At 44.1% G+C, this 18,620-nt stretch overlaps 1 protein-coding gene across 3 annotated transcripts in view; it reads right to left on the reverse strand.

Annotated features, from left to right (window-relative positions):
* CETN3 (centrin 3) overlaps positions 1 to 18,620 on the reverse strand; it is a 165,879-nt gene that overhangs the window by 53,835 nt on the left and 93,424 nt on the right. For all 3 annotated transcript variants that reach the window (XM_085632453.1, XM_085632454.1, XM_085632455.1), the window contains one exon: positions 6,149 to 6,263. In XM_085632453.1, coding sequence (XP_085488579.1) covers positions 6,149 to 6,263 — 115 coding nt within the window. The remainder of the gene's footprint in view (positions 1 to 6,148; positions 6,264 to 18,620) is intronic.

Below are 18,620 nucleotides of genomic sequence, written 5' to 3' on the forward strand. Positions count from 1 at the left end.
AAATATAGTCAATGATAGGGATAGCTCTCGTAACCTTCCTTGACTCCTCCTTAAAATCATGCAGAAAACAGTCAGACTGCTCAATGGTAACCAGCAAGTTGAACCTGGTCGCAGCTCGCTGCATAAGGTTATGGAACCCCCCTATATCTTCTGGAGGCGAATCAGATGGTAGAGGGGTAGGTGGCGAAGGCATAGGGATTATATATGAATCCCAAGGGTCTGCTGGGTCTGGCAACTCGCCCTCTTCGTATTCCTCCTCCGAGGTTGTATCCTGATGCGGGTCCTGTGGAGGATCAGGCAGTTGAGGCATTGGGGCTGGACCCTCAGGCAGAGGCAATGGGTCCGGCTGCGGCGCAGTCTGTGGAACGTTTGGCTGCGGTGGAAAACGCTGCTTATAATCTGCAAGCATGGCTTGTAGGTCTTGTATCAAAGTAGGAGGCAGATGTGACATCTCGTTCCTACGAGGTTGTGTGTAGCAGGGTCTATGATGCGGAACGACTATGTCTTCCTGATAGTAATGCCCTTGATAATTGTCATCTTCCTCATCCTCATCGTCCTCCTGACATTTGATGTGCAGTTCCGAAGGATGGCGAGCAACCCCAAAGGGCCCTTCGTCCTCGTCGTCCACATAATCATCATCGTCACACTGCACATAAGTTTCCAGGAGATGCGAGGGAGTAAGCGGTGAAATGTCCTGCCTTTGAAAAGACTTTACTTGAAAAGTCCTGGTGGAAACTGGAGTAGAGATCATCGTCGACGAGGTCGTCGTCGACGGGGCTGTGGTAGACGGGATCGTCGACGGGATCGTCAACGGGATCGTAGATGGTGCTATCGTCGTCGACTGGCTCAACGTCGACGGAGCCGTCGTCGACGGGCTCGACGTCGACGGAGCCATCGTCGACGGGCTCGACATCGATGGAATCTTCGTCGACGAGCTCTTCGTCGACGGGCTCGACGTCGACGAGCTCTTCGTCGACGGGATCTTCGTCGACGATGGAATCTTCGTCGACGATGGAATCTTCGTCGACGAGCTCTTCGTCGACGAACTCGACGTCGACAGGCTTTTTAATGGCGGAATCGTCGACGGCGGTACTGCTGACTTCGTCGACGAGTACTTCGTCGACGACCCCTCGACGGCGGGCTTCTTTGAGAGGATAGTAATCTTCGTAGACATAATAGGAGAGGTAAGCGCCGTCGTCGTGAATGTTTGCGTCAATGAAGAAGCAGACGAGGTGACAGAAACTGAAGCTTGAGAGTAAGCCAAAGATTTTGAAAGGCTTTTACTCACAGTTTGCTTGACTGTAGACTCCTGAGGAGAGTGCGCATCAGAAGTAGAATGATGCGATTTCTGACGCTTCTTCCCTTCGCTGGAAGAGCTGTCCTGCGATCTAGCTCTCTTGCTAGAAGTAGAGGCTTTGTCATCCTCCTCAGCCGAAGAGGATTTAAGCCACAAAAGCACTCTCGCCTCCCTATCCCTGAGAGTTTTTGTAGGGAAGGTGCGGCAAATCTTGCAATCTTTTGCCTCATGTTTAGGGTAGAGGCAGTAGATGCAGTCTACATGTTGATCATCAACATGGACTCTCTTCTTGATGCAGGTCCTGCAGGACTTAAACAAGGCCTTCTTGTCTGACATGCTGAAGCAAGTTGAAAGAAAACTGAGAGGCACTAAGGGAGACTCCCTTCCACACGACGTGCGATGAAAATCTGAGGAGAACTGGCTCTGCTGAGAGGGTTCTAGAAGGGTGCTGGTGTCTGATTGGTTGTTACCAAATTCTTGGTTCTTTTTGCATAATGAGGTAGATAGGCTGCTAAGATACAGGCTTTTGGCCTTTTCTTTGGGCCTACTACTAGCATTTTGGCACTACTTTTTTATTTACCGGGGACTCCCGCCTCGGCGACGGGGAATGATTCAGGCATGTGAATCTATGAAAGATACCCCAATACTGGATAATTAGGATCACAAGAAAGTAAATATTTCTTCTTTACAAATTTTATCTGAGCCATTGTGCTAATAATGGCTAAAGCCAACGGGTCACACTGGTCACACTTGCTGCCTGCTTGCTAGCATTGCTCTTCATTCAGTTAAGGACCTTATTTAGAGTTTGGCAACCATGGGTACTCTATCAAAAATGTGGTGTAACTGCACTATAAGTCAATTGCACTGCTAATCCTGCATACTGTTAGGTTGCGATGGTGTATTGTGTCTAATAAACTCTAGATAAGTCCTTATGTATACATGCCAATGTTTTTTGGTATTTCATGAGAGCCTGTCCAGGTGTTTCACCTCAGAATTGAAACAGAACTATCCTCACAGTGCCCAAGGTCTATGTTCCAGAGACATCCTCCCACAACTTTCTACTGTGCAGTGGAAGGTGTTAGATTTTGTCAAATGTGGACTAGATTTTTGGCAGTCACATGGTCAACAGATTCACTGTAAGCCAAGGAGGCATCCTGCCAAGCACAGTGAGAGGGCAAAAGGTACAAGGAGGACGTCATACTAAGCCTATCAACAATGCCATTAGGAGGCATTAGTAAAGATTCACATGCTCAGCTACACAATTTCTCCCAGGTCTCAGACCAAGACAGAGGCACGAACAGATAGTAAGAGTTTAACCTAAACATGTCGCTGTAGACACTTCATATGTAAGTAAAAGGTCATGGTAGGAGTGGCACACAGATCACTACACCAAACAGGACATAATACAGCCAAGCATACAGGTCTGCCTGTAATCACTGCACACCAGTGGTACTTTTCTGCTATACAAATTCCAGACAAAAGAATGTTCCCCAGTGCTAGATGGGATGGTTCAATTAAGCATACCACACTAGGTGGGTGAGGGTATACTTTTCTATATCACGTCTACTACATAGTCTAGACAAGAAAGCACCACACAACAAAGAATTAAGGATATTTATTGTGCTGACTCATAGTGAAATTCCTGCATCTCTGTTCTCAAATCCCAAGAGGTACGTTATACAATTCAGCTATCCAAACTTTTCACAATTAAAATTTTACCCATCATGTATAGGAGTGCTTTTTTGTATGGGAGACAAAATGCCTGAAACAGCACAGATGGGCAGTCAATGTTGACTTGATACATGATTGGCCTTGGGTCCTGGGTCAGCAGGCAGAAACTTACCAACACAATCCATTTCTAAGAACTGTAAACATACGGAAGTTGGTCCTTATAAGGAGTTTAGTGGCTGGACCACCAATACATATACAAATAACAACTGCCAGAGATGGTCTCCCTTGTAAACTGTTTGAGACAGTCACCTGCTAGGAATTAGGATACTTTGTACAGACCATAGTACGTTCCTATTCTGAATCTTCTGTATTTCCCTTATTCGAACAGAAGTACACATCTTGAATGCTACTAAACACATCCATTAGGGCATGTAATAACATTCTGTTTTATTTTCTGTTGGCCCATTGGTTCACTTGGAAGGCGGTCCTCCTAAAACAACAATAGCCTTGAACTCCCATTTTGAAGGATACAGTGCTCTACAAACAATTCACAAACACGAGAAAAGCAATGAGCCTACATTCATGACTAGATTAGAGAGTACAAAACATAGATTTGTAGAAAATGGGATAAACCTAACCGATTACTATTTATAACAGACTTTTAGAGTTCAGCGATCACTTATTAACTGGGTGTAAGAATTTTTTAAAAGTTCTGAAACCTTCAGGGCGAAGAAATAAATAGTCATCTGTAACCTGCTTCTCCATTATATGCTTCTTTTTTAGAAGGAATCAACACTAATTATCTTCCCCTACAATATGTTCTTTTTTAAACATTTATGTAAACTCTGATCTCTGTCAGTTTGCATTTTTCGTCTGCATTAATCTTTAAACCTAGAGAAAGAATAGCGCCGTGTTTTATGACTCCAGGATGACTATGCTCTACAGGGGGCCCAGCCTCAGCAGAAGAGTCATTTAATTTGTGAGCTAATGTCAGGTAGCTAGATCATACATTACTGCAATCCTTTCAAGATTCTCCTTCTCAGATTAGACAGCAGGTTATTCACGAATTCAGTAAAAATATGCATGACAGAAAAGTTTGGATTAAAAGTAGATAAACTCCCAGTAACACCCACCCCTTTTTAATTGTAACTGATTTGTGAATGCATGTCCTCCACCCCTTCCACTCTTTAATTTAACTCAAGAAAGACATGTTTGTTATGTGTAGGTGATTTGTCTCTATAACAGGTTTTGAGTATCCGGGCAAAAATGTTATGACACAGCACGTATGGGTCTATTCAACGTCTGGATCACAGTTGAATTTTAACTGTATTCTATATTATACATTTGTATAGACCATTTATATGTGTGGATGAACAAATTGTAAGTTAACCAAGATGGTTAAAAAACTCGGAATAAAGAATGCAATTTAACTAGGTTAACTTTTGCTGTCCCACGCTGGGACACTCCTCGGAGTAGCTATTGCGCGTTATTAAAGGATTTAACATATTGATCTTCACAGAAAGTCATGAACACAGAATAGAATAGAGGAGTTCACCCTATCCCTATGGGCAAGAAATAAACTAGAGGGTGACAGCCCTGATAAAGGTATATTTAACCAAACCAGTGACACAGAGATGCTTTAATCAGTTGGGTGCCTATTGTGGAATCAGATTCCACACAGTAATGTCTAACAAATGTGTGAAATCATCTACAGGTAGCACTTACGTTAATTTTAGCAACAATGGTACTTCTAAGTACAGTTGTAGTTCCTACTTTCCCTCTAGTTAAACAAGCTCTAGGACTTTCTGAAAGGAACCAGCTTGGCTTCTGATTACATAGAATGATGAGACAACTGAGCAGTCAACAGATTGTTTAGGTGCCTCGGGTCAAAAACCTGAATGTGTTTTATTCAAAATAATGTCTGCACATTTTTATATATCAAATGTGACGCGCTTTCTCTGCTAATCTGAATGAGGTTGGGTTAAAAATATAGATGGTACTATATTGAGCTCCCAAGGAGGAGTGTACCTTCTTCTGACTGCAGAGAAACCCTTTTGAAAACTGTCAGTGTGCCCCCTGATGGCAGCCCTCTGAAGAGGGGAAAGGGGGTCATAGGGACCCCCCAGACAATCTCTTGCAGGTGTGTGCAGTCACTGACTGCACCTGCCTGCAAGGGGATCTCTATTCCCCTTTAAAAGTGCAGGCGGGTCTCCGCCTGCACAGTAAAACACGGAGTGGCTGCTTTAAAGCCACTCCGTATTTCACTTGAATGCGCTGCCCCCAGGGCAGCACGGGTTCGCAACTGCCCTTGGGTCAGTGCATTATTTGTAATAGGGTGCACTTTCACTGTTTACGCCAGGTGCACCTTCACTGTTTATGTCAGGTGCACCTGTTTTATTGTGCGCTAGGGCCCTGAAGCTCTGCAGGTCTTGTTTTTAGGAATGGGTTGCCAATGGCAGGGCTCTTACCAACAATGCTGTGTGTCATCTTCTGGCAGGTGAAGCCCACCCACCACTGGATGTTCACTCACATCAAACGCTGTTTGCGAAACACAAGCAGTGTCTTTGGATGAGACACTGTTCCACAGCAAAGTTGCAGCTGAGATCTTGCACAGTTTTTAACGGTTGAGAGATGCAGAAATCCAAACAATCACTCCCCAATGGCTTGGGCAGTGGTTACACCACACACACCATTTTCTATTTACTTATTTCTATACATGTATGCATGCATTTCAGTACTCCTCTGGTTCACTTCAATACCCTGATATAAAATTGGAGACTCTGAGGTTAGGAGCACTCTTTTTTCGCTTTCCCCTCTACCACACATCTACCAAAGCTGTACACAAACTGTTTAAAGTTTACTCATGTTATACCATGGTTTGTTACCCCTTTGGATCTGCATCACAAAACGTGCATTCATAAACAAATGGATGTTAAATTAAGCAACGTCTTGAACCTTTTACTTATCAACTAAGTGTTTCTCTGCCTTAAATTAATGACTTTGCAATTGATCACATATGAAATCACCTCAAACTTCTCTAGCTAAAGCATGAAGGTAGAAAACAGAAGAACATTTCAGTGAAAAAATTCATTTAAATAGGCAGGTTTGTAATGCATTCTGAAATCAGTCAAGGAACTGTATTAAACAATAACCCCACTTAACTGCTACAAAAATACATACCAACTTCGTTGAAGTCTTCAAAGCTGATTTTGCCTTGGGCCTCACAATCATAGTCTTTGAGAATCTTTAATACGTCAAATTTCTTTACATCAAATCCTAAGGCTCGTAGAGCAACCTTTTGGAATAAAGCAGAAGTATGTAACACAAATGCTCATTAACTCTTAATTGCTTATGTATTCTATAAAACACAGTATAATTTAGAAACTGTTTTTATGCAAGCTGAAAATACCCACCTGTTCAAAAATATGACCTCTTCTTTCAAAATACAACATTCAACTTGTATCAAATAAATATATTTTGGCTTTTTCAAATAAAAATCCCTCTCCGTCCAAAGTCAGGCAGTCAAACCAACACATGCAGATATGCATGTATATCAGATTATTGAGTTGTTTATACTCTTCCTTGAGATGGGTATTTGTGGCGGCGGCGGTGTGTGTGTATATATATATATATATATGTGTGTGTGTGTTTTTGTGTGTGTGTGTGTGTTTATTATGATGTATGTGCGCACATGTAACACCAAGTGAAGCGTGGGACAGCAACGGAGGAGCAGGTAGGGCAAGCAGCAGCAAGTGGGATGGGGGAATGAAAAATACAGCTGGGTGGGAGGAGGAAAGGAAAAGCAGCATACAAAGGAGACAGAAAAACAGAGTGTGGGGGTGGAAAGTTGGCTAAGGATAAAGCACACAAGTGAGAGCTGCACACGCAGGAGAGAGCAACAATGGGGATTGGGCAGGTATTTGGCTGGTGAGAAGCACGTCAGAGAGAGAAAACATAGGCACTCTCATGGATTGCGTAAAAAAGGTAGTTCCCTAAAATTGGTTTGTGCAAGGGTACAAGTCAGCCAATCAAAAGGTTGGCAAAGAGGTTATGCTTAATGGTGGGGAGAAACGCAAAAATGGGAAGAAAAACAAGCAAATAAAAAGCAAGCAAATGAGAATGAAAACAAAGTCAACCAATTGAAGCAGTCAGCGGAATTTAAGCCCACTATAGGTTCTTGGTATAGTCCACACAAAAGGTCTTTGCAAAACAGTCTGGTAGGCGAGATCCAATAACCGAATAATCTTACATAATCACAAGTTAAAAACTAACAACACAAACAAAACGTAATATTTATATTTACATTTTGCTGCTAATGAAGGTCATTGCTATATTTCATTATCTGCTGCTGCAATTTGGAATCTCTGAGAGCATGGCTTCTCTAACTAAATGGTAAGCTAGAACAGCCTGCACCTAGGCAATTACCTTCCATGTACCAGAGTTGTGAAATTTTTCCCTACTTTCCCCCTATTTAAGTTTGGAGTCTGCCATGGTGAAAACGTGATACTATTGTCATTAGTGAAAAAGGGCAGTGATTAAGTTCCTTCACTTTAAAGGCAGTTCATACAAGCTTTGGGCACAGTAAAATGGCCATATTGAATGTATTCCTGAGCCATGATGGTAAATTCAAATGGAAACCGAGCATAACTAGTTTACACATTAATTAGCACCCAACTGTTTTTGGTTATGCATTTCCTTTCTTCGAAAAGTTTTTTATACTTCCCTCCTTCCTCCCCCACTAGAATGGCATACTGGGGGTAAGGGGCATTTGTGAGTCACTGTCGGGAGCTACAATGGGACTATGCCCAGAATCTGGTTGGCCCTTTTCAGTGAGGTAGCCGCAATTCCACTGAATTAATTTCTGAGCTAAATTATCTAGGTATTTACTCTCTCTGTCAGGAGACGTGGTTTCGGGAGCAGGTGTGTGTCTCATAAAACTGCAAAAAAAAAATCACAAAATCCGTTCTACGATCTCCCTGAAGTTATAGGGAGTCCTGCTCTTTAAATTTCTAAACAAGGTTAAGTATTGCTTCCTTTGTGCTCAGTGGTGTAATTAACTTTTCTTCTGCAATCTCTGCAAAGACTATAAATAAAGGTCTGGGCTGCTCCCTTCGATTTAATGTCTATATAATAATCAAGCATAAAGTCTGCGGTGTTTGAAGAGAAATATTTAAGAGGAAATCAGAGGGAGAACCGTGAGACAAGGCTGGAATCTAGGAAGTAGAGGTATCTGAATTGGTGACAGTAGCAAAGAACCATTTTTCTCGGGTGGTTGTAGCATACCACAAATTGAAACTGGATTTTTTTGTGGCAACAAGACTTTTAGGCATTGGAGTCATCAGAGGTGGCGACGGTTCTTCGAGTGAAGGAGTCATGGTGTAACTGGGCAACACTGTAGCCTTGGAGAATGGAAGAGGTTTACGTGATGTCTTGAGAAGATCATATGCAGGTACGATGATGATGCGAGTCCTTGGACAAACTTAGACACAGTAGGAGATGGGGTGGCAGAATGAAACATTCTCAATGTCAAACTCTTATGCTTGAACGTCAATGATTTCACAATCAACAGAGTGCCTTGAGTGCGAGTGGTAGTGTCTTCCTGCCATTGATTGCGTCCATTGTTGAGTGATGGGTCCGCTTCAACACTGTGATCAGCGATGCATCTGTTTGTAAGGACATTGGAGTGCATCCACCTTTCATGTAGTTCATGACTGAGCCTTTGGCACCGATCAAGCAAATGGAGTCTCTGGGTTTCCTATGCCTCCTTTGCTCCCTTAATCTCCCTCTTTGCAGACGTTAGGGATTGAGAGTTCTGATCCGCCTAAAGAGGCAACTTCACGGCTGCTCTTTTGAGCAACTGCGCAGATTGGTTTCCTCTTCAGGTCATTAACCATTCTACCTCTCGGACGAGTATCCTCGCAAACTTAAGAGTTCTTATTGGCATGCTTTTGGCAAAAAGTTAATTCTTGCATAATGTGAGAATTTGGGAGCCAAACCATCAAAGTGCTTTTAGGGCATCAGCTACCTTCTTTCTACCACAACTGGGGCATTTAACAAATAGAAGGCATGACTGTCAATCTCTGTGGAAAAAAGTGACCAAATCCACAAACTTTTTGTAAAAAATAAAAGACCCAGGTCTAGGGAAGACATTAAATGAAGACAAAAATAATTATGAAAAAAATACTACCAGTATATAAAACACTATTTTTCAACTGAAAGTGTTCCAGAATCCTTCTCTAGACAGCTGGAAAAAAGAACTGGTAATCTGAAGCAACTGCCAGTACAATGCATGATGGAATTAGGAAGCTGGTGGCTAATACATGAGCAATGTCCTAGTTTTCGGTCTGTCAAAAGTCAGCCTATCTAACTGATTTTTCCATAATTTCACACATTTATTCAGGGTTGTCCGGGCAGCAAAAGGTTGGCACCGCTGCAAGGTTGTTTTATGTGTTGACCAAATGTATCTTATTTTAAAAGAAGAAAGCCCGAAATTTAAAAATGCACCCTTGGAGAGGCTGCAATGTAAAGTCTTATGAAACCCAGCTCATGGGTGGAACAATTAATGTTTATGATCATCAATGAAGATAGTACGATGTAAAAGTTCATTCACGATGGCTACGTATAAAGCTAGAATTTTTGGGTGGGGCAGTGCACTCAGGGTTGCAAAATTCTGATCCCATAAAGTTCTAAAGAAGGTTATTTGACTGCGGAAATCCACTAGGTATAGTGGTTTGCTTACTTCATTGCTGACCTGTAGATCCTAATGTGATGCTGGAGACATATTTCTCTTTTTTTTTTTTTCGTATTCAATTTCTTCAATTTATTTTAACCTAATGTATGTGGGCACCTAGAAGGGTCTCAGTTTATTGAAGCCTTCAAAAAGCTTATTGTAAAATCAGTTACACATGTGATTTTTGGCTGAGGGAAGAAGTTGTGGAGGTCTGGGGCGTATGTGCTAAGAATTTGAATTTGTTTCACTGTATGTTGGTAGCCTTCTTGGTCACAATAATAATAGTTATTCTGGTAGGGAGGTTCACAAAGCAGGACATGAGATAGTGGATGTAGCATTCAAGGGGCTTCCATTTAAGTGTGTTGAGTCAGAGAAGCTGGAAAAGGTTTATGTACTTTAATGCTGCTACAGAGGCTTTCAGTTAGGCAAGGTAAAGGCTGTCCTAGTAGTACTTCAGGCCTACCAAAATGTAGAGACTGTTGTGGTGTACCGTGATTTACAGAGAATGCGCTTGATAAAGTTAGGTGAATGAGAATAGTGGACAAAAAGTGGTTTGCTTTAAGATATGTAAAATTCTTGAAAAGCCTGTAATTCATGTTTTTTAAATAACTGGCAGTCTTTCTCCAGGCTTCTCGGGATGCTTTTGGGGGTGGACTTTGTACGCAGATGGGATCATCTAAAGGAGGACTTTGAATGATTTAATCTCTTGCCAGGTTTTAGGGCTGAAGAGACGGTCCTATTTTGAATCCAAAATCAGGTTGTAGATATTTAATACGTTCTTGTATATAGCGTTTATGAGGCGACACCTCTACCCAATAGGGGTGGTTAATAGAAAGGGCATTTGAGGTTGATAAGTTGGAGGGAGGTGAGAAAAGGAAACTGAGGTAGGTAGAGGAAAGCTTGTTATCTGGATCCGTAGGTGGAGAAGGACCAGGGTTAGGGGTTGTAGGAGGCTAGGTGTGGAGGCGCTGGTTATTGGGAAAATAGAAAGTACAGGTATTATAATGAGTGAGAGAAATAGTGCAACCATGAGAAAAAGAAAATAAATGAGCTAAGAAATTGATGTAACGCACATAGAAAGAGAATGGGTCGAATGAGTCGAATGAGAGTATGGACCCAACCTTTGCTTGATAGCACTTGTAATGTCTGGTGGGGTGTGCTAGAGGAAAAAGCAGTAATATAATGTTCTTAAAGACTAGAGTGCCTGAAAGGAGCCTACAGATGTGATGTACAAGTAGTGTGCTGGGGAAAGGTCGAGAGAGAAAGTAGGAAATGGAGTGTTACACAAGATAGGAGGAGCACAAGGAGAGGGTGGTTGCACTGCAGTTAGAGAAGAAAGGTTGACGGAATATGGCCATAGGAAGGAAGAGTTGTATATGAAGACGTAGAAGGAAGATAGGTGGCCGAGTAGTTAGAAGGGAGGTGAAGAGAAGTAGTATGTGGTGGCAAAATATATGCAAGCCCTCCAATCTGGATGTCTGCCTCACTTTTACTGATCTGGAGTACTTTTAGCTGATGTATTTACTTGCTTGCATGTGTGCAATCAAGCTACCGCAAACATGTACTGTATAAGTAAGAATTACTTAACATCACACAATAATTTGCTTAGGAGGAGTTACCCGGGTAGGCAAGTTGAGGCAAGCAGGAGGGAAGAGATCATTTAGGGTAAGTTTACAGGTACACACAGGGAACAAATAAAGCAGCATACAATTATATGGAGAAAGTGGGAGGAGGACAAACATCTTAGAGAAGGGTCAATGTTATGAGAAATGGGATTCGCAGTAAGTGGGACGATAAGCTGAGCACAATGAGCTGAGGTAGAGGCAAGGGAGAATAAGGTGGGAAGGACAGGAGGGGGGACTCAGCAATTAGTGTGAGGAGGAGAATTAGTAGGGGCATTAAGGTACCAAGGAGACATAGCAGAATGATATGGGTAAGGCTGAGGAGAGGGTGGTTAGAATAGTGATGAAGAGGTATGAGGGGGAAATAACTGTCTCAGAAAAGGGCAAGAATTTCACACATCTATGGGAAATAATTGTATCTGAGCAGCAGATTGGAAAACCTATTAATCCATGTCCATTATACGTGGCAGAAGATTGACATACTGGGAGAGGAAGATGGAAGTGAAGTGCAACCCAGGTGGAGGATGCCACATCTGGAAGATAAAGCTACAACTGACATTAGATTCTAAGCTAAGAGGTAACTTATGAGTCTGTGGATCTGCTAGGTAATTTAAGACTCCTGAACACACGTAGAAACAGAGGCAGAATCTCATATGACTCACTAGTGGTAAGCCCAAGCACTAATAAAAACAAAAGAAGAGACCCTTCATTATACACAATAGGTGAGTGAACAAAAAAGTATGTGTGTCGAGTGGTAGGACTAGGACAAAAATGATCAGCCTGAACGAACAGCGTGTACCCATCATCCTTTAGTAACACAAGATTATCATCAAATGCAACAAGAAGGTATTCTTTCCTAGTGTCTGCCATGCTGATAACATAGATTGTAACGTCCAAACCAGAAGTGACAGAGTTAAGCTCTGAAGCAACTAGGCTGAACTGAGTCAGAGTGTTTGCAAACATGTTCCAGGGCACTGTGAACCAGAAGCTATCACCACAAGAATGGGTCTGTATGGTTACAACTTTATTTTGCATAGTATTATTGGGATAAGCAGGATCAGGGGGACGATGTATGCAAATATATGGTCTAAGGTACCAGAAGAACTTTCAACACCACCACCACCACCGTATTCCCACACTCAACCATTTGCTGCCGAGCAATCTAGATGTTTGTTCTCTGGTATCGCAAACAGGTCTAACAGAGGTGTCCTCTACCATTTGAGAGACCACAAAAGATCTCTGTTAAGTATCTGCCCACATGCTGTGCACCCGACACGTGTTCCATCATCAGGGTGACAATGGGATATATAACTAACTGCCAAAATTTTAGCTACTCAATGGACCCCAGTAGTGACTTTATGCTGCATTGTTTACAGATGTAGACCAGATTAGTTGCGTTATCTGTTCCAATTAGCACGTGCTTGTTTCAATTTATGTCAAGAACACTTTGAGTGCTAGTCTAACTCCCCAAAGTTCTAATGTGTTTATGCAGAGCACCTCTTCCTGAAGGTGGGGGGTGGTGATCACTTGTGGAGAAATCTTTGAAATGTGTCCTTCACATTTTCACTGGTACATCAGTTGTGAAACGAAATAGAGGTTCTTGTGCATATAAATCAAGTTATCTTGTTTATCGTTCACTTTAAGGAATGTTTCACCACATGCATGATTTGGGAATGTTGTCCCAATAACTGGTGGACTGCTTCCACAGATGTACTTCCTGTAGAGACACGGATATAAGATATGCCTTCAACTTTTTCCATGCAAATTGGTGCTCCGAGGTATATAGTTTGCCGCTGGGTCGCAGGCCTTCAGACTCTTTTTCCTTAAAAAGTAAAAAACCTTTGTGCTGTTCTACCTTCAACACTCACACTTCTTACTTAACAAGAAGCCTTTAGGATCACTACCTACAGCACACATAGGTGTAGGTGGTACATCTTTGGGTTGGGGATTCGAGATGAACTGTACATACTGGATAATACCCTGTTCCCGAAGATCCGTGTAGAGGATTCGTCATGGCGGCAAGAAATCCTACTTTTCAAGCTATACCAGTACTGACTGGGTATGAGGTAAGTGGACAGGCAGTCTGGTTTTTCTGGCCTGTCGAAAACTTTACTACAGAGGTCCCTCTTCTCTTGTGCCGGTCTCTTGTGCATGTATGCTGAACTGGGAATAGGACTGGTGTTAAGCAATACATCCCTCTTACCTTTTGTATGGTCAAAACGTTCCTGATGTAGATTGGTAGTTACTTCTCTGCCCATAATCAATAACTATGGTTATCACTACTGCCAGGTCCTCAGGCACCTTGCCATATTGTTATCTTCTTTAACAGATTGCTGAGCCCCATCAACATGTTTACTGAAGAGGCTCTGGCCATCAAACATGTCCAGGATCTTTGATTGCAGTTCTTGACGAAAAGAGGCCCTGCACAGCCAACCACAATTTTGCATTACTGCTCCATTGGCTGAAAAACAGTGTTGGAGAGAAGTCGACAGAGCAACCAAGGTATATTTGCACTTATCAATATGGCTTTAGCATTTGTGGCATATTGCACCCGAGTTGCCGGTTGTATCTGGCTAGGATAGCGGTTGCATGGGCCACTATAAAGGTAGCAGCGAACGCTTTTATCCTCTTACTTATGGCATCCACTTTTTTTCTTCGCAGTCCGGGAGGGAGTAAACAAGGAGTATACAAGGAGATGAGGAGTTGTGCAGCATTCTCTGAATAAATCAGTCTTCACTTAGTTAATGAGACATGGTGGTGCTCTGTCCATTTTGTTTTGTTTTTTTAAGCAGCCAGGCAACGCCAGTATTGTTACCAGTGAAGTTCTTCACACATCCTAAATCCTCATTTTAAAGGTGGTCAAGTGAGGGTATGGACCTTGAAGTCCAATAGAAAGCAAGTCTGTTTCCAGTGGTGCCCAAGAGAACATTACATTTCTGGGTTCCGCTTTTGATAAGACTGAACCTTGCAAAATATTCCACAGCAGGAGAACTGTGGGGAATAAGAGTCCCTGCGGAGGAGCTTCCATCTCTTCATCATGAAGGGTGATATAAGGTATCCAATCAAGTACGGAGTCAGACAGTTTTCGCTCACAGTAATTTCATGTTTTTATTCAAGGTGTGAAAGTCTTTACCAAAAACAGCATTGTGTATTGGTTAGACTCGGCCCTTTTTGCAGGGTCATCTCTGAACTTTTTGCCTTCCTCCTGATATTTTTTCTGACGTGGTGTTGGTGGTTTAAGGACTCTGGGCACTTTATCACTGCTGTCCAGTGTAAAATGCATGTGCTCTCTATGGTAAACGTGGTAAGATTGGTCTACAAAAAAGTGGGTGCCATATCTGTGACTTCCCTTTTACTACATATCAGTCACCCCTAAGGTAGGCCCTAGCTAGCCCTATGGACAGGGTGCGCTGTAGGTAAAAGGTAGGACATGTGCCTTAACTGTGTGGCATGTCCTGGTAGTGACAAACAGCCATTTTGGTTTCTCACTACTGTGAGGCTGCCCCCTCATAGGAATGCATTGGGGATTCCATCATATGTGATTCGGTGGTAATTCCTGACATGAGAGGAGTAGCGTGGTCAAGTCTGGTATGTTTGGAAGAGTGGTAATAAATGATGCGTAATGGTGTTCGCAGATTTATTATCACTATTTTAGAAATGTCACTTTTAGAAGTGAGCAAAACCAAAGGGGATGATGGACGGAAGCACTCACCCCCAGTCAACTGATCTGGGTTTAATCCATCATCATTCTTTAGCTCACTCCGCCACCCCAGTTCAGACATGGCCATATGCAAATCAATCTGACCCTGTGCCTCATGGGAACAGTTCAGCTCGAACTGCCAAGCCATGTCTTCCCTGGACCAGAAACAAGTATCCTGGGACCGGTTTCGGGTTCATAACCCTCATCAGCCAGGCTATCTTGAATCCAGCGGCAAAGTGAGCAAGAGACCTGGCTGAAGAGGAGTGAAACCCCGAAACCGGTCCTAAGATGCTTGTTTCCAGTCCAGGGAGGACCTGGCTTGGCAGTTCGGGCTGGACTGTTCCCATTGGGCACAGGGTCAAGACTGATTTGCATATGGCTGGGTCCAAACTGGAATGGCATGGTGAGCAAAAAAACGATGGATTTAGGCCCAGATCTCTGTACTGGGGTGAATGTATGACATTGTTCTGCATTCTGTCCATCAATAGTTTTTTTTACTTTTAGAAGTGGGCATTTCTGTTTGCTATGTGTCTTTGTGCCTGCCTCTTGTGTATTGCATGTATGGCTCTGGAGTGACAGCCTGGGGAGGTGCAGTGACTCCGGAGGGGCCCGGTGAGTCAGCACTAGGTTGAATAGGCCTGATCTGCATTTGGAGTGGAGGGAGGAGTAGCCACTGACTAGGACTGTGCCTGCCTTACACAATTCTGGCTCCATCCCCCCTATGGTGTGTCTGGGGCTAGAGCCTACACTAACAATAGGGACTGTTGTGCACTTGTTAAGTGCCCCCCCAGAACTGGTTTGGAATGGGTCCCAAGCCCTGTGCCAGGGCAGAACAAAGAGACATGTAGTATAAATATTGGGGCTGTGACCCCATGAAGGAAGAGAACTTTTTGGGTTACCTGCGGAAACCGAAGGACTGCTGGTGAGGAGGAACCGCCGTGGAACCCAGCTGATGGCTTCTGGGGTCCCTATGTGCTGGCCTGCCTGAGCCCAGCTCTACCATCAGGATCTGGGGACTTAGCACCTTGTGAGCGCTTCCTGTTTATTGCCGTAGTGCGAGAGGACAAGAGGATCGCTTTGTGCCCTGCAGCGTGGGCAGAGCCCCCCTCCCTGAGGTGGACGGATCCCCAGGTGGGGTCCCACGCTGCTCGAGGCGTGAGGAGTGCCTCAGGGGTTTTTGAGCTCGTAGGCGCTGTGCAGCGAAGCCCGCTGCATTTCAGGATCCTCCTCGGAAGGAATCCCGGCGTGGGGTTTCCCCTGTGCTGCCTGTTGGTGGGACGGCCGCCAGAAGTCAGGCAGAGTCACTGCCAATCAGAGAAGTTGAGCAGGAGCCTACCCAGTGTTCGTGGGCATCCAGGGCCCCAGAGAAGAAGTCAGGTGTTTGCGGCCTGGTTGGGGGCCGGCGGAGGAAGTGCTGCCGGAGCGAAAGTCAGGCAATCCTGTGCCTGATCCAAGGCGGGGCTCCCGTAGTGCTGAGGCGAACCCCACGTGCAGCCAAGAGCAAGACGGAGTCTTGCAGGCTCGCCCGACCCTGTGGGAGAGGGCCAGAGCCTCGCGCGCTCCCTGCGGCTAAACCCTTCCTGTTTGCCAATTGGCCCTGCAAAAGGATTGAAGCACCGGTGAGTGGGGCTTGAAAGGCACTGTTGGTGCCGGTCTTCGCGTCCACCTACGTCGCCAGATTGCGGGTAGCTGCAACGAAAGGAGGGAAGTCCCGGTGAGTGGGGTTTGCCACACACACTGCTGGTGCCGGTTTTCACAGCAGCGCCGCCAGATCGCGGGCAGCTGCAACGTGGGGGCACTCAAGCTTTGAATCAAGGGTGAGTTGCACCCCCCATCCCACCTGATTGCTGTGTGGATCTTTTTGGGGCATTGTTTCGGCTGCGTCTGCAGCTAGGGGGCTAGTGGAAGCCCAGTGTCCACGGAAAGGGACACGCAGTTTAGGAAGCCCCTTACTTGTAACAAGGGCATTGCGGGGAAGCCCAGGACAGGTCCCCGAGGATGAGACTGGCCAAGGTGCACCCTAGGGTCAGTGGCACCTAATGCCAGTAGGTGATGTGTGCACCTACTGAGGGTGCAGGGTTACTATAGTGCACTAACACTATGATATTATGCCTCATGATTTATGCATAATGTGTTTATGCTAAGTGCCTCTTGCCAGTAGTTACTGGTTGTTTCTTTATTTGCACTACTTGTGTGTTCTAATGGTTATGACAGTGGCCCGAATGGCCCTGTAATGTACATAATCCCCTGTAAAGTGATACCTAGTGCCAGGTGGCACAGTGTATATATGATTACATTCTAATGTGTTTTATGAGTAATACAAAGGCTATTTTTATATAACCTTGTGTGGAGTTTCTTTTGTGGTGTGCCTAGTGTGTCGCTGCTGTGAGAGTGTGTGTTGCGCAAACGCTTTACACATTGCCTCTGGGATAAGGCTGACTGCTCTGCCAAGCTACCAAGGGGGTGAGCAGGGGTTATGTCAGTGTGTAACTCCCTCGCCCTGACTAGAGTGGTGGGTTCTGCCTGGCTTAGGCGCATGCCATAGCCAACCAGAAATCCCATTTCTAACAGTATTAATATGTGCCATCATAAGAAAACGTTGCTGGGGACTGTTATACTGGTGACAGGTGTTGAAGTAATCATTCTCTTCTGAATCAACTGGCAGAAAGTGTGCAACCAATTGTTGCGGCCTTGTGGACCTGGTCAAAGCAAAAGTTCAGGGTTTGGAAGTGGACGGTCTCAGTTAAATAGGCTAAGTCTGCAAGGTTTAAGTTGATGAAATCCACCTTACTTGTCTTTGAAACTCAAGGTGGGAGTTCGCAGGTTAGTCTTCTCACCCCATAAGACTGCTTTCAAAACAAAGAGAAATCTATTTCTATGTTTCTCTGTTTTGGCTGTCAAATTACTGTAATTGTCACTTTTTGTTAAAAAAACAGAAAGTTGCCGGGCTATATGGGTTATATTATTTTGGTGCTATTTAAGCTACTAGCAAAGTTCTTTTTTCAGACCCCCTAAAATATTGCAGCATAGATTTGCAAATTTTACATCGCAAAAATTGGAATTTAGCAGCACAAAAATTTAAATTTAGCGGCATTATTGCGGCACTTTATTTTACTCGTAATCATTCCTTTTTAGTCTTAAATCAATGGAAAATCTTTTAGCAGAGTATTCCACTTTCAATAAACATGTTTAAAGTGTCTGAGAGTATTTGTTTGCTATGCTAAGTCCCCAAGTCCTGTAATGGCTGGCAAACTTTTTCTCATGTTGCTGGCTGCCAATCAGAGAACTTGCGGGACTCTGACTTTCGCAGGAGCAAGATGGCCCGAGGCAAATAAAGATCCCAGGACCAATCATAACTCTCTACTTTTAAAATAGCATGCCCGCATGAATCTAAGACACTCTTGCATGCCTAAATGCACCCCTGCTGGGTCCCAAAACAAGAAGAGAGGGGATGCGTTGGTGCCCAATGCTGCTCCCCGCTTCCGGTCTACTCTCGCCCCAGAACAGGGTGCAGGCACCCCTACCCTGTCCAGAGGCATCAACCCTTCCACTCTCCCACCACAGACGCTGCTTACAAGCCTACACCATGGTTTGCTGTAA

Source organism: Triturus cristatus, chromosome 2_1 (genome assembly GCF_964204655.1).
Source record: "Triturus cristatus chromosome 2_1, aTriCri1.1, whole genome shotgun sequence".
Taxonomy (NCBI): domain Eukaryota; kingdom Metazoa; phylum Chordata; class Amphibia; order Caudata; family Salamandridae; genus Triturus; species Triturus cristatus.